The sequence below is a fragment of the Peromyscus maniculatus genome, chromosome 17 (genome assembly GCF_049852395.1).
Source record: "Peromyscus maniculatus bairdii isolate BWxNUB_F1_BW_parent chromosome 17, HU_Pman_BW_mat_3.1, whole genome shotgun sequence".
NCBI classification, from domain to species: domain Eukaryota; kingdom Metazoa; phylum Chordata; class Mammalia; order Rodentia; family Cricetidae; genus Peromyscus; species Peromyscus maniculatus.
The window spans coordinates 10,426,365-10,441,955 of NC_134868.1; the positions used below are offsets into that span (position 1 = coordinate 10,426,365).

A 15,591-nucleotide genomic window follows, 5' to 3' on the forward strand; every position below is an offset into this window, starting at 1 on the left:
TACCTGCTGTGGGACCTTTAACTTGGGGTGGGGAGGGTGAAACTAAAGACCTGGAGAACTAGCAGAATCCTGCATAAATGGTTTCTGTGGCAAAAGTGGCTTTCTCTGTATTTGAGCAGGAAAGCGCAAGAAGAAGATGTGCAAATAGTCTCAAAAATGCTTTAATGGGAACATGAGTGGAGATCTTCAAAATCTTTATTCCAAGCAACAATACAAACATTGGTACTACGAATATATACACAGGGAATAAACACAATGTTTTTGAGAAAGAAAAAGGACAAACAATTCTTTTAGCCTCATTCTGGATTGGAAAACCCTGTGATGATCCTCTTTAGTAGCAAAGTAGTGATAAGACTGGGTATCTAGAACTATCTAAAGATAAACCTTTATTAGTGGATTTGACTATTTAAGGGAAACTTGAGGGAACAGCAAAAAAAAGGTTGCATATATAAGATGGACAGCAGCAGTATTTAAGTGACACTTACAGAATGTCTTCTGAAAGACAGTAGTAGCATCTATGAAGTCAGAGCAAATTCGTGGAGTATGATGCCCAGAACCAGGTGAATAAACCTTTTTTCTAGAATGATGTAATCAGTAGACCAAAATCAAAGAAAATGTATGTGACCAGGAATAATACCTAGGAACTTGAAACAGCTTTCAGTGTTCATCTTACATTTATATCACTGAGTGAAGTAAAGACAAGGTAATATTTCTGAAATTTCTTGGAAGCACCAAGTAGATGGAAGGTTTGCTGTTAACCATCTTTGTATTGTCCTCTGTCTGTCAATCATTTTTATCATATGGACCAAAACAGAAACAAAAACAAACTTATAAGGGTGGCAATATAATTGAAAATAGTCCCTTCTCCTGAGTGTGTTTCCGATTCAAGACAGAGAGATACCAAAGCAAGGAAGAAATGTGATCATAATAAAAATAGATATATAAGTAAATATAGGCAGTGCTAGAAAATTATACCTCTGAATACTGTTTTTGATCAAAATTCAGGCTGACAGGAAAAAGAACAGTTACTGGATGAAGTTTCCTGATTGACTGGAATTACCACAGTGGGAAGATTCCAGGCTGAAAATATCCACATTGCAGATTAATTGTTTGTGCATTTATGACTCGCTGTGACTCAGAAGTTCAAGATTAGGTGGTTTTTTCAAGAGCAATGTCTAAAATGCACAAACTTTGGCTCTAAATTTACATGCAAAGTAGGTGGCTACGATAAAAAGGAAATTTGTGTGAAAGACCTGATTATTTAAATTTATGTTAGACTATGGTTTAAATAGTTATTAAAAGTTATAATTATTTGTGTAGCACCCTCAACGGAAATACAGAAAAAAAATAGTATGAGATGGATAGAGTATATGGAAGAACAATATGTTTTCCTTTATCTTCTTTTGTAGAAATCAGGTCATTGCTCCACTCCAAGATCATGTTCCAATTAAACAATAGAGTGAGGACATATGGTTTTGTTTTTTTGTTTTTTTCATACAAATGGATATGTATACAAAAACAAGCAATAATAACACCAGTCACTCAGCAAATCCCCAAAGTAGGTCCTAGATTTCTGTTCCCTTTTCTTTCATTTACAAGTCTTCTCTGATGTTTTTCCTGGACTCTTAGGTCAAGAGTACAATTTTCTGAAGATGGAGCCTGGAGAAGTGAACTCTCTTGGGGAAAGATATGATTTTGACAGTATCATGCACTACGCCAGGAACACCTTCTCAAGGTTGGAGTCTCAGGTTATACCTTTTGACTTTTAATTCCTTTTTTTATGTGACTCCCCACAAAGCTGTGTTTATCTTTAGTGCTAGAACCACTTCCAAATATCACTGCCCTGGGGCAAAAAAAAAATCGAGCAGAGAAATAGTGGTGAACACTCATACTAACAGCAGATATTCATGTACAAGATGTTTAAAACACATTTTAATAGTTCTTAATAAAAACATTAACTGAAAGTGATATTGAGAATGCTATAGATTGTTTAAGCAATTTTATATCCTCAAGTTATTAAATATTCAGTGAAAACAATTACCTAACCACTCAGCATGTTAAACTGGCAAAACATTATTTAATAAAACTTGAGAATTCGCAAGTCAATTATGTGGTTCTTATGTTGCTTGGAAATGCCATACCGTATGTTGACCTGTGTTTTAGGTTGTATGCATTCACTTTTTGAACCACTTACGCCACAGATTTGGTTTCAGTAGATGAAAACTCAAAGTCTATGTTAGGAAGATATCTTACTTTCATGTACTTTGCAATTGATAGTCACACTCCAACTATCTAGTTATGATGGTGTCAGTTATAACTATCTTATTTAGAATTGTAATAAGTTTGGGTTTTGATCTACACCCTAAAGATGATTCTACTGAGCGAAGAGCTCTCAGGTAAGGAAGCTGAAATTTGAACACCAGGTTCCTCCATCTCTCTCCATTCCAAATCACTGATGCTCACTTTGGAATTGCATGTCCATTTGCTCATTGATTTTTTTTTGCTGTTTTTATTCACCTCTGTCCATTTCACAGTTCATTTGCATCTATTTTTGTTTTTAAAAAAACAGTGTCACAAAGAAAGAACAAAGTCAAATTTATTCCTAGGTTTATTTTTCAAATGAAAATTTAAATGAGTGTGCTATTGAGTCCTTAAATGGGAGTGCACTTTAAAACTTCCTTTATTAAAAAATTAAACCTAAAAAGGGGTTGAGTATTAGCAGCCTTTGGAAAGGGTTCTCTTCTAAAGTACATACAATAGACACATTTATTCACAGATACATCTAACTAAACAGAGCAACATTCAAATATTTATTGTTCCTGGAATTGGAATTTAAGTTTTGGTAAAAATACACCCAGAAATCTGGGCTGAAATTAGAGTTATAAAATTTTATTGTAAGGTTAGAACTTGGAATTGAATTAAGTTTTCCATAGAAACAAGTAAGAAATTGATGTGTGGGTCTCAGTTGAGACAAGAGTTCTCTATCATGGCTCTCAGCTGAATTACTTAGAATTAACCTGAGGTTTAGTTCTTTTGACTATGGGAGGTGCTGCAAGGCACAACAATAACAACAAAATTCTCTGTAGTCTTCATAGATGGTGGATCTTAAGTTTGGACTGTCTGTCTCCCCTTCGTCTGTCCTTCATACATTATTTGCTGCTTTCAGCGTGAATCAGCAATGCAATGCTTGCTGCCTGTGATCTATTTCTCCCACGCTGTCTTGGTCTGTCAGCCTTGAATATTCTGACCGCTTTAAAACTCTCCTGTCCCGCTCCCGGCCGCTGTGACTGTATGCACACTTGCCCAAGGTCAAACCAACCCAGGTCCCAGCGTGGAATGGGGCTGAGTCTCAGGACTCCTGAGGGCTCTTGGCAGTTGATGACAACTGCAGAGGGATGACCAGGCTTTTTTCCAGGAGGGTGGCATCTGATGAGCTGTTCTTGGTCGAGGAGGTCACCCTAAAACCCATGTCTGTTCTGACAGTGCTTACTGGACATACTGAGAACATGAAATTGAGAAGGAAAAGTAGTGAGGGAAGGTATGGGAGGAATTGGAGGTGAGGGGATGGGTGTGGATTTGTTCAAAACACATTATATACATACATGAAATTCTCAAACAATAAAACCCATCCTATACATTTTCATAAAATAATCTATATTTTAAGAGGTGGTGTCTAGCCATTAGAAAGATAATTATCTGATTGATCTAATTCATGATATTTTAGTTTGAATCTGTAATGAGATTGCTTAATAATATATTTAAACAAATAATTTCAGGAAGTGACAATTTTGCCAAAGTATTTGAAGTTACTGTTTTTAATTATGTTAAAGCTATACAAATAAAAATTTATCATTTCATCCATTTTAAGGTGTTCGCTTTATTAGTGTTAAATATATTCATTGTTAAAAAACACATCTCCAGAACTATTTATATTTCAAAATAAAAATGGGGTGCCTTTTAGACAGTTCTGTTTCCTTTTTTTCCCTTTAACCTCCCAGCAACTTCAGTATCCCTTTATTGCCAAATTCTATGAATTCAACTATTTCAGATACTTTCTGTAATTGAAATCACATGTATTTTCCCCTTTGTAACTGGCATGTTACGTTTAGAATTATTTCCTTAAGACTTATCACAGCATGTTTCATTTCCATGATGCTGATGAATAATATTATCGTGTGTGTGTGTGTGTGTGTGTGTGTGTGTGTGTGTGTGTGTGTGTGTATGAACACAGACATGTACATCAGTGGACACTTGGCCTGCTAGGTCCCTGGAGTTGCTCCCTCTTTCTGGTGACCTAAGTGGCACCGCTATGAACAGGGTGTACAGCTATAGACCTAAGTAGCACTGCTATGAACGTGGTGTACAGCTATAGACCTAAGTGGCACCGCCATGAACAGGGTGTACAGCTATAGACCTAAGTGGCACCGCCATGAACAGGGTGTACAGCTACAGACCTAAGTGGCACCACTATGAACAGAGTGTACAGCTATAGCTAACTGTTGCTTTCCACTGCTTTCTCTGTCAACCCAAGAAGCTGGAATGCACAGTCACAGGCTAGAGTGACTTTTAGTTTTTGACTTCCACCATTTTGCGTCCCAGCAAGTGGGCACAGACCTCCATCCTCTCAGGCCTCCCAAGTGCCTTTTGGATTGTGCTGTCCTGGTAGTAGGAGTCAAACCAAGGGTGGGAGGATTGTAATTTTGCTTTACATCCCTCTCACGTTAGACTTGTTTTACAAAGGGCAGAACTCCAGTTTGTTTAATTTGCTGTTATAAACTCAGGCTGAGAACTGTGCTTCATAAATGTTTTCTAGTGGAAGGAGGAAGTGGATCTGAAAATGATGTTCTACAGCCTGTAATTCAAGTGTGATATATTCAGTTTCGTATTTTGGAATGGAATATCTCTCTGCTTACCACAATTTAAAGTCTTTTCATATTTTCATTAATTAATTTAAAAGATTTTGTACAAAGTGCAAAATCTTCTATTGTTTCTGGATTTTCCTTAAAAATTCATGTATACACTCCAGACTTCTAACCCTTTTGAAGACGTTCCCAGCCCATTCACCATTTCTTCCAAGTTATAAATGTTTGATTTACATTGCAACATTGGTGTATATTTTTAGTGCGTCGCAGTCAGAATTTTAAATTATGTATATTAGGAAAATAGCAAGTTCTCACCACAACCTCGAGTCTAAAAGAACTCTATGTGTGGCTAATATTTAATAAGCCATCATCAGTAACTTTTTTTATCACTTATTGACTTTATCTTGAAAAAAATAATAATATGTGCATTTGATTTACATTGTCATGTATAATTGGTTACTGTTTACTCTTATTCTTTCATCATAAGATGCAGTAATACAATCTAAGAACAACTAGCTTCAGTTTTCACTAAAATTTTACTTTAACTTTTTGCCCTCACATTTTTGGGTAACCTCAAAATTGCCTGCGTTGGTGGCTATTTTATTTTTAATTTTTGTAAGAATTATTTTGCAATCTGGTGATTTAAAGGATTCTTGGATCAATATGGGGGAATAAAACAAAAGCCACAACATCCTTTGTGGGTTATTGTCAAATAAACCTTATTTTTAAAAACATATAACACACATCTAAGGAAAAACAAAAGACGTATCCTTGACTTTCTGGAAGCTAAACACCTCACACACCCTTTCCCTGCTCTGATTCGAGTGTTTTGAAAGCCTCGTGTCCCACCTTAAGTTCATCCCTGCTATAACTGCTGATTAAATTTGGAGATAGTGGCCCTTAGGTGGGTTATGGCTATGTGACTTCTAATTTGGTGACTTAGGTATGGTTTGCTTCTGCTTTTTCAGGGGGATGTTTCTGGACACGATTCTCCCTTCCCGTGATGACAATGGCATCCGCCCTGCAATTGGTCAACGGACCCGCTTAAGCAAAGGAGATATTGCACAAGCAAGAAAGCTGTATCGATGCCCAGGTACTGTACAACAGACACAGGAGACCTGTGTATGTCCCTGAGCGTCTCCAGATAATCAGGCCTTGAATTCCTCCATGGCTCTCCTGTCTGTCTCTATGCTCGCAAATAGCATACATGTTCCAACGTTAACAACTTAAATGAATATAAAGAACCTTTAGAATATGTGTAGCTGTAAACCGAAACAAACTGCCAGATGTCAAAAAAGCACCAAATAGAGTTGCTGACCGTTAATAAATAGTCAGATTTTGTGGTCAAATGTTGTGTCCTTGCCAACGTTAAGAAGAAGAGTCTTACTTTCACAATCAGATTCTGGGAGATGAGAAAGGGGCTTGATTGATAAGAGCATTGTACTCACATAAATGTCTGAGCAAGCTGTGTGTGTGTGTCTGTGGGCCCAGCATTGAGGAGGGACAAGAGACAGATGGATTCAAGTTTTCAGGACAGCCAACCCATCCATTCAAGAGATTCTGATACAGTGAAAGGCCTTGTATATAGGTGGAGGGAAACTGGTAGAATAAAATGTCTGGTGTCTTCCTCTTGGTTTCTCGATATTTACATGGGTTGAACCTACCCACTCATATGTATGCATCCTTCCAGTACTCCTCCATAGTCAGATTTTGAATTATCTGTATTTGAAAGACCATCATCAACAGGACATAAATTAAAATTTTTATTAGTAAGGATTTATAAATATATTACAAAATGTAAATGTTAACCATGTTACCAGGGATCTGTCAAATAAAATTGGATAGGATGCCTAATGAAAGTTCTTAATTAGAATGTCCTGAAGCACTGGGCATGGTGGAGCATACCTTTCATCCCAGCACTCAAGAAGCAGAGGCAGGCAGATATCTATGAGTTCGAGGCCAGCCTGGTCTACAGAGCAAGTTCCAGGACAGCCATAGCTGTTACACAAAGAAACCCTGTCTCAACCCCTCACCCCCCCAAAAAATGTTCTAATGGAATCATGGAACACTAGTGCCTTGATGTAACAAGAAAAGAACCCTCTGTAATCCAAACTAGAAAGTTTTTAGATTGCATATACCTCTTCTATATCTCATCTTAGTCTCTAACGTGGTCAAAGAAGCATGTTTGATGTTTAGAAAGCTGTCCTCAGATTGCTTGTTGAAGGCTCTCTTATTCCAGTATGGATTTGTTGAATATACTTCTGAAACTAGACTGATGATTAAACTCACAAATAGTCACATAGCTCAAAAAAGTTTCTGTTGGCTTCTATAGTAATAATTTTTGCAGAAAATTGAGGATTGATAGATACATTAATTAAAATTTTAGGACAATACTTATTAAAAAACTATTCATATACTAAATTATTGAGGGGCTCTTACAATAAGTCTGCCATGATTTCTGGAGTTGGTCATGGATGCTTTCTTTCTAGGGAACATCAGAGTACAAGTTGGTTCATTTGCAAAATTAAAACGTGCTCATGGACATATGGAATAGACTCTTTGAAAAAATTGAAAACTAGAGTGCAAAAAAAAAAAGAAAGAAAAAAAACCCGAGAGTACAAGCAAGAAAAAAAAATGAATTGGTTGACTAACCCCAGGGAATGGCTAGGAGGTTTATAATTCAGTAGAGCTAATGACACTAATTCACTGATTTGAAATAATAGGTTTTATTGGACCTTTTCTAAGACAAGAGGTTTCATTCATCAAAATCAAATTTTCTGGAAGAAAAATTTAAGAATGTTCCTACAAATTTTATTGTAATAGATTTCTTAAAATATCAGCCTATTAAATGTTCAAGAGATTTATATAGTTATAATTTAAACCTGTACTTAAAACCTTGTGCATCTTAATCATTCAATATTGAAAGCAAACTTTAATATTTAATATTTTTTATTATAAACATTGCTATTTGCTTATCTAATTTTCACTTGTACTGAAAATTATTCTACATAATGTCATATTAATTAATGTATTTCAGATCATTAAGTTGGACTTATATTTGAATGAATGCCCTTGAAAATGTCTTATAATCTTGTGGCACAGGACTGGTATCTCTGGCATTAGGAGGCTGAAACAAGAGACTCACAAAGTCAGAACATGTCTGGGCAGAGGTTTAGCTCAATGTCAGCTTGGGAAACTTGGTGAGACACCCATTTAAAAAAAGATGCAAGTTGGAGATTTAGCTCAGTGGTAGAAGACTGCATTAGCATGTCAAGGCCCTAGATTCAATCAAGATAATGAAATAAGCTGATAAATGCATAAATGGAAATTGCACATGTGCATATGGCATTATTTTATTCTCATATTTGTCATTAATTTCATAGCAAAGATTTTAGAAACAATGACACCAGTGTGACAGAACCATGTGAAAAAAACCTAATTAATCTTTCGACATTTGATATATTATATAGTTAATAACAGTCAAAATGGGTAATTTATGTATGAAACTACTTTGCATGTTTCTCTAGACAACATGAATGTAAATATCACACTTGCAATCACATTTGAGGTACATTTGAATGTAGAATTATAGAGATATCATTAAGAATTGGAAATAAATTTGTGACACTATGATTATCAGCTGTCCTCCTTACATATTTAAGTTATTCATATTCATATGAATTATAATTAGATATAGTTTCCATTTGTGAGTTCACTAGGGTACACTCCATAAATGAAGCATAACTGATAGTTTTGTTGAATGCAGTAAGATCAATTGTTCATGCAAGATGCTGTGGTTTTTTGTTTTTTGTTTTGTTTTGTTTTGGTTTTGGTTTTGGTTTTTCAAGACAGTTTCTCTGTGTAGCATTGAGCCTTTCCTGGAACTCACTTGGTAGCCCAGGCTGGCCTCAAACTCACAGAGATCCACCTGGCTCTGCCTCCCGAGTGCTGAGATTAAAGGCGTGAGCCACCTCCACCTGGCTTATTTTGGATTTAGCTCAGTGGTAGAGCACTTGCCTAGTAAGCACAAGGCCCTGGGTTCGGTCCTCAGCTCCAGGGAGGAAAAAAAAAAGGAGGAAGTGGCAGTGGCAGGTGGATCAATACTGTGTGTTTACAGCTCTTGTATCACCAGGGACAAGACATGTGTCAAATTGCACAATCTTACCGAGTTTGCCTTATTCTTACTCTTTTGTTAAAATTGTGTTGGTGAATAAGGCCAATAAAAAATATCCAGCTACTTTTTACACAAACATTTGTTTTTCCAGTCAGTTTTCCTCCAAAGGTCTATTAGGTCTGTTTCCATGTTATAGGACAATTTCGTTGACTTAAAAAAATGCTTGAAGTGAGCACTGCTCAGGTAAAGAGGGTGGTTTGATACACAAGGCTGTGGCTTTTATGGTCTATGATAATCGTACTCTCTTCCAAAAGGACAAGTTCCTATTAAGCTGGCCTCAAACATCATTGCTTCCTCCTACAGAATACAAAAAATACTTTAAAATACTCAAATAGTGTACACAATGCATATACTGTTAATTTCTTCAAATTAGTGTTATCTAATTTTATAGTAGTACATATTGAATCCATGCCTTGTATTCCATTATTGTATTTACACACACACACACACACACACACACACACACACACACACACACACACACACACACACATCAGTATATGGCACTTCAATGACCTCTGTGCAGTCATTTGCATATTCATCATAAAAATGCTTAATGTAACAGCAGAATTTGATTTTTAAAGTGCTATTAAAAGGATGAGTTTCTTAGCATTCAGAATTACTTCCACTCTGACTTCTTGCTCTTAGTTTTAGAGACAGGTGAAAAGTCTTCGTATTATTTCGTGAAGAATGAAGGTGATTCTTTACGTCCCAACAACCCTGCTGATATGATACACTCATTTTTGGCCATATCATAGATCCTGATGAGGGCTGTGAGACACGAGGCTAGGACTGCTCAACACTGCAATTGGGAGATTTCCGAGCTTTATCACCCAAAGGCATGATGGCTTGCTATTCTTCCAAGCGCTGAGAATTCTTAATAGACACGCATTGCTGACTACTATTACTATTCCCCTTATCTTCTATACTGTCAGGATAAAAATTGACCACTTAGGGCTGGAGGGTTGGGTCTCTGTGGCTAATTTTCACCTTACCTTTATTCCAGTAATTGCTAGTTGGTCCATAAGGGAAGTGTGTTTAGCACATGCGGCTTACAGTGTACCTGACCTTAGTAAATTATGCCTTTTATCGAATTGTTTCTCGCTCTGAGCCCCTGTTCTCATAATTCTCCTATTTTCAGATATGTTTTCTTCATTTCTGTAATTTTAGGGTTATTTTACTTTCTTTCTAAAATGATTAATTAAAGTTTTCTGTTACAGGCAATGTTCTTTGCATGCATTTTTGTCTTCATTTCTTTCTATAATCCTATAACCATTTTGCTTATAATATTAACACTGATATTTTCTTAGAGAATTTCCCTCAGTTAAGTCAGTGAAGTATTTGAGCTCTCTGTTACTATAACAAATATTTCAAACAATCATTTAATGCAGATTAAGAATTTAACTTATGACACTGAGGTTCCAGCACATGGTCAACTGCCCTCACGGCTTTTGAGATGGTAGCAGGGCAGGTCCTCCTTGCAGAAGGGTGTGGCAGAGCACACCTGCTGCCCCGAAGAGGGGCCTGGGGTCCTCTTCTATGAGTAACTATGTCTTCAGGATCTGACCATTTTCCAGTAGGAATCCTATGGGATAAAGTCTTTGCCATATGGGACTTTGAGAAAATACTGTACTCTGAACCCTAGGACCAAATAACATAGTAAAGTCATGAAAAATATAAAATGGATATCCTAATTAGTTTTTGAATATTTTGAATGCCTTTTATCAAGTGAGAAGGCCTATATGTTCATACACCAATACAAAAATATGAATAATATATGTTCACAAGTTTATGTGTTTCTAATTTTTGTATGCAAAGAGCATACATGTATAATGCATGTGCATATAGACTTATATTTATGTGAAAGTTATAGGGATAGAAGGCCATCCTAATATACTTGTGATTTGATTACTACAAATTTTGAATGGTTTTAACACTTTTAATCTTTAAAATTAACAAAAACCTCTTTCCCATTTCATACATTTTTGTACTTGTGTGATTTTCCAAGATTCAAGTAGAATATTATTTTGTAATTGCACATGCATGCGCGCACACACACACACACACACACACACACACACACACACACACACACACTTCTTACCTAAAATACATTGACAACACATATGAACAGCATTCATTCAGTTTTCTCCCACTTTTTCATGGATTCATTTATTCTTCTACCCAGCACACTTCTCCTCATTCAGTGGGCAGTGACACACCCTATCCAATAGCCCAAGCCAGAATGCTAGAGAGATTCTCACTTCTCTTCTTCTTCCTCTCCATTTCTGCGCAGTCATCTGGCTCTCGGATTCCTGCTTTTAGTTTGCAGCTGTGCATTCACATCTGGGTTCGAACCTCTCATTACATTAATAGTAGCCAATCTTCAGTTGACCTTTTCCCATTATCTTTGCGCCTTCTGTTCTCCAGCAATGCTGCTGTCCAAGTGACATTCAAAATGCAAATCATTCTTCTCACGTCTTGAAGACAAAGATAAATTACCCTTTCAAGCTATCTTCTTCCAAACTTGTCCAGTTTCTCTTCTCAGCCTCTTCAAAGGCATTTATGCTATCACCTTGCCTCTCACTGTTTCCTTTTCCCCTTAGACCTATGATGTCATTCCCTTTGGCATCTTAATCCATTGAGAGTGTTGAAAATTGCCAACTCTTTACATCTTCCCAGGTCAATTTTCCCTGCTCTCCAATTCCCCCAATTGCAGAAACACTGACTGTGGCCCTCTTATCTTAATCTCATAATTGTTACTTTACCTGCTAATTCCCACACTAGACTATGAGATCTCCCAGGAACTCATTGATGTTAAAACATGCTGTAAATTAGGTGCTAAATAATATGAATGAATGAACCAGCTTCACTATGTGAAAGCTACTATATCGGATGTTTCAGACACAGGGAAGAAAATACAAATATAGACTCAAGTAACACTACATGGGAGGGGAATCCCCTGGGGGAACAAATGCAAACATCGTCTCTTGTAGACAGCCTCAAACTTGCTTCACAGCTGAGGATGACGGAAGCTTTGATCCTCCTGCCTCTCTCACCCATGGTTTAGGTCTACACGCATGTAGGGACATACTTGGTTTTTGTGGGCAGGGCTTCAAGAACGCTAGACAAGCACTTCACTCACTCAGCTATGTATGCAGTCATTAACATCTTTTTTGAGAAACATTTATGATCTAAAAAAATCCAAACATTTACAATTTGAAGGAAAATGGATAATTTAGAGGCCTTAAGGGACTCTAAGTTGTTAAATAAATTTTTATTATTTAGAGACTTATGCTTTTTATTACTTGAGTAAAACTATAAATTTATTCCTACAAAATTTGGAGGAGGGGAGATTTTGATATTTGTTGGAAATTTTAGATATTTGACAGGACAACTATTTGTTGAAGAATAAATAGTCCATTGTAAGTTTAGCCTCATTATTAAAAGAGACGAGACTACAATTTCTAAAAAATACTCCATTTTATAGTATCAAATTTGAATTTTTATATTGAATGAGGATGCATATGGAATATCTAATTCAAATGTGAGTGGGCCATATAATAATGATTTTTATTTTTAATTTTTGATTTTATTGGAACACTGATCATAATATTTGTCTCTTGGGGGATTTTGCACAATTTTCCATTCCTAACTATTCTGAGATGCTGAGGCAGGAAGACTGTAAATTCAAATCTTTTCTGGCCTCAGAATTAGTTCAAGGCCAGCCTTACCACTCATTAAAAAATGATACAGCTCAGTGATAGAGTGTTTGGCCTGTATGCAAAAGGGCCCAGGTTCACACTCCAGCACTACAACAAAAATGTATCTCATGATAGTTCATTGTTTTCATTTTCCCAACTATTACTGAAGTAGTCACTGTCATCCCCACATACACATCCATACTCTCATCCCTCAGTCTTCCTAATTATAAGTGGAAGTATTTAAGGTGTAAACAAAGTCGTGTACTTTTCTTTTACCCCAACAAAACAACTGTATGAGATCTGATTAGCAATGTAGGTGTTTCTCAGGCAAGGAAACTGGTTGAAAGCTTTTGAAATTTTCTGTTATTTTGAGATTACTAAGAAACAAGATTGGAATTAAAATTGTCTTCTCATCCCTGTATTTGTTGTTAATGGACGAGTATTTGAATAAATCGTGCCATCTGTCATTTTTCCCCCAATTCTTTAAATGATGCTATTTTGAGACAGGGTGTCACTCTGTAGCTTAGGCTGGCATCCAATCCCAGGTACTTTTTCTGCCTCAGGCTCGAGAGAGCTGAGATTGCAGATGTGAGCTACCATACCCAGCCAAAGTTTGATTTCTATATTTGAGCATACATCAATCAAGGGTGTGGTAGGTCGAGACTGTGAGCAGAAGACAGTGGTGCTTATTGAAAAATAATTTCAAATGCTGAGTAAAGCCTCAGCTGAAAGGCTTTTACATTCTTACATTGCAATCAAGCTGTAATTTATAGAATGATAATTTCAAAACTATGTTATATTTTGGTTTATATTTTAGGAGAATATTTTTCTTTAGTCAGAACAGTATAGTTTGTATAGATTTGTGGATCAGATTTTCTATTGTTTTAATTCTACTGTAGGAAATACAACCTACATTTCATTTTGACTAGTAGAGGCTCTGGCTTGCCATGGAATTTCTATATAGAAAGTGGAGAAATACAATTTTTTCATAAAACACATTCAAATACCCAATTGTTACTTAATATCTAAACACATCTTTCTTAGAGACATATGGTGTAATACTCACAGAGTCTTCTAGGTCTCCTTGCAACAAAGCATGTCTCAAGGACCCTAGGTTGTTCAGTAACCATATTAAATTGTGTGTTTCTGACCTTGAGCTTGTTCATTTTATTCTATGATTCTTTTTATCTGTCTTGCTCATCAGAAGCAGCATTGCTCACTTCTGCTTTGTTGGGCAAACTCAGTGTCTGTTTTGCTGATGATATAAATATTTATACCATCGCAGACAGGTTTTATAGCCCCATTTTACATTTTCAGAGTCATTATCTTTCTTTATTTAACACAAGATATGCAGAGTCATTTATAATTGATGGAGCATTTGATGAGATGAAACTTCCCATGCTGAGAGTTGTGCCTGAGATCCAGGGAATGTCTCAGCTTTGAGTGCAGCATCCTTCAGGGGGAAGACATTGTGCTTTCAGATGATTGAGTGAAGGTTGTGAAGATGGCTGGCTGAAGTGGGGAAGACATTCTTTTCTTTTCGAGACAGGGTTTCTCTGTGTAACAGTTTTGGCTGTCCTGGAACTCACTCTGTAGACCAGGCTGGCCTCGAACTCACAGAGAGCCTCCTGCCTCTGCCTCCCCAGTGCTGGGATTAGACGTGTGCACCACCACCGCCCAGCGGGGAAGAAATTCTTAAAGACTCAAATAAATCCACCCAGAATCACAGGGTGCATTGCATGCCCCTTGCAAAAGTTGTGGAAAAACTAATGGAATTGTGTTCATTGGTGTACAGCAAGTCTTGAAACCCTGTAGCTGACAATTTGCAATTTTATGTGATTACCTATTTCCAAAGAATAATACAAACTTAGAAAGAGAAAACTATTTTTAATCACTCTTCTGGAAATCTTTACATATTAGGGAAGAATTGAAAAATAAAAACAGAGAAATTATATTATAGAACATTCTAGAAAATGAGTATTTTCCGTGATGATGCTTAAAGATTTATTTATTTTTATTTTAGGTGTATGAGTGTTTTGCCTACATGTATGTGTATGCATATGAATGCCTGGTACTCACAAAGACCAGAAGAGGACATCAGACCCCATGAACTGCAGTTCGGAGGATTGTGAGCCACAGTGTGGGTGCTGTGGACTTAACCTAGGTCCTCTGCAAGAGTAAACAAGTGTTCTTAATCTTTGAGCCATCATTCCTGCTTCTTCATAATATTTTTTATTATGAATTATTGTATATGACATTTTTATATTATCTTTATTGGATATTTATTAGTTATCATTTAAGAATTTTAAAATATTAACATAATACATAATTTTAGTATAAAATTACTATTTAAATTTGCCACAATTCACTGTTAAATATAGACTTCATTCACATTGATTATATTAATAGAAAGGAAAGGAAAGTTTCTATTGGTTCCAGTAACACAAAAGTAGGTCTTTTCCAGCTTGAATGAATGTGGATGTCCTTGAAATTGCCCGCTGTAAGAATGAATGAGAAAAGTTCCCAGAAAGGCAACTTTATATATGCTAAATTATTTATTGCTTCTTGTATGGTTTTATGGTTATCTTTAGTGACACCAGTAAGCATGTGGAAGTTCTCTAAGAGAGACATAAAAAGAAATTCATTTTGAAGGGTACTCAGTCTGGGGCAGGGCATGGTGATGCATTGCTGAAGTCCCAGGACTCGGGAGGCTGCAGTTTGAAGGCTTGGCAAAAGAGGTCAGCACTGGTTACCGAAAGAAAATAAGGAAGAAAAAGAAAAGAAACAAAAAATACATATTATTATCTAACACTCTATTTATTGTGTTCATGGCTTTCATAATGATTAGTAA

General features: G+C 36.4%; 1 protein-coding gene across 1 annotated transcript in view; it reads left to right on the plus strand.

Annotated features, from left to right (window-relative positions):
- Window positions 1-15,591, plus strand: part of Tll1 (tolloid like 1) — a 185,705-nt gene that overhangs the window by 104,346 nt on the left and 65,768 nt on the right. The window contains exons 7-8 of the mRNA XM_006987546.4: window positions 1,630-1,735; window positions 5,831-5,955. Of these exons, the coding sequence (XP_006987608.1) occupies window positions 1,630-1,735; window positions 5,831-5,955 (231 nt within the window). The remainder of the gene's footprint in view (window positions 1-1,629; window positions 1,736-5,830; window positions 5,956-15,591) is intronic.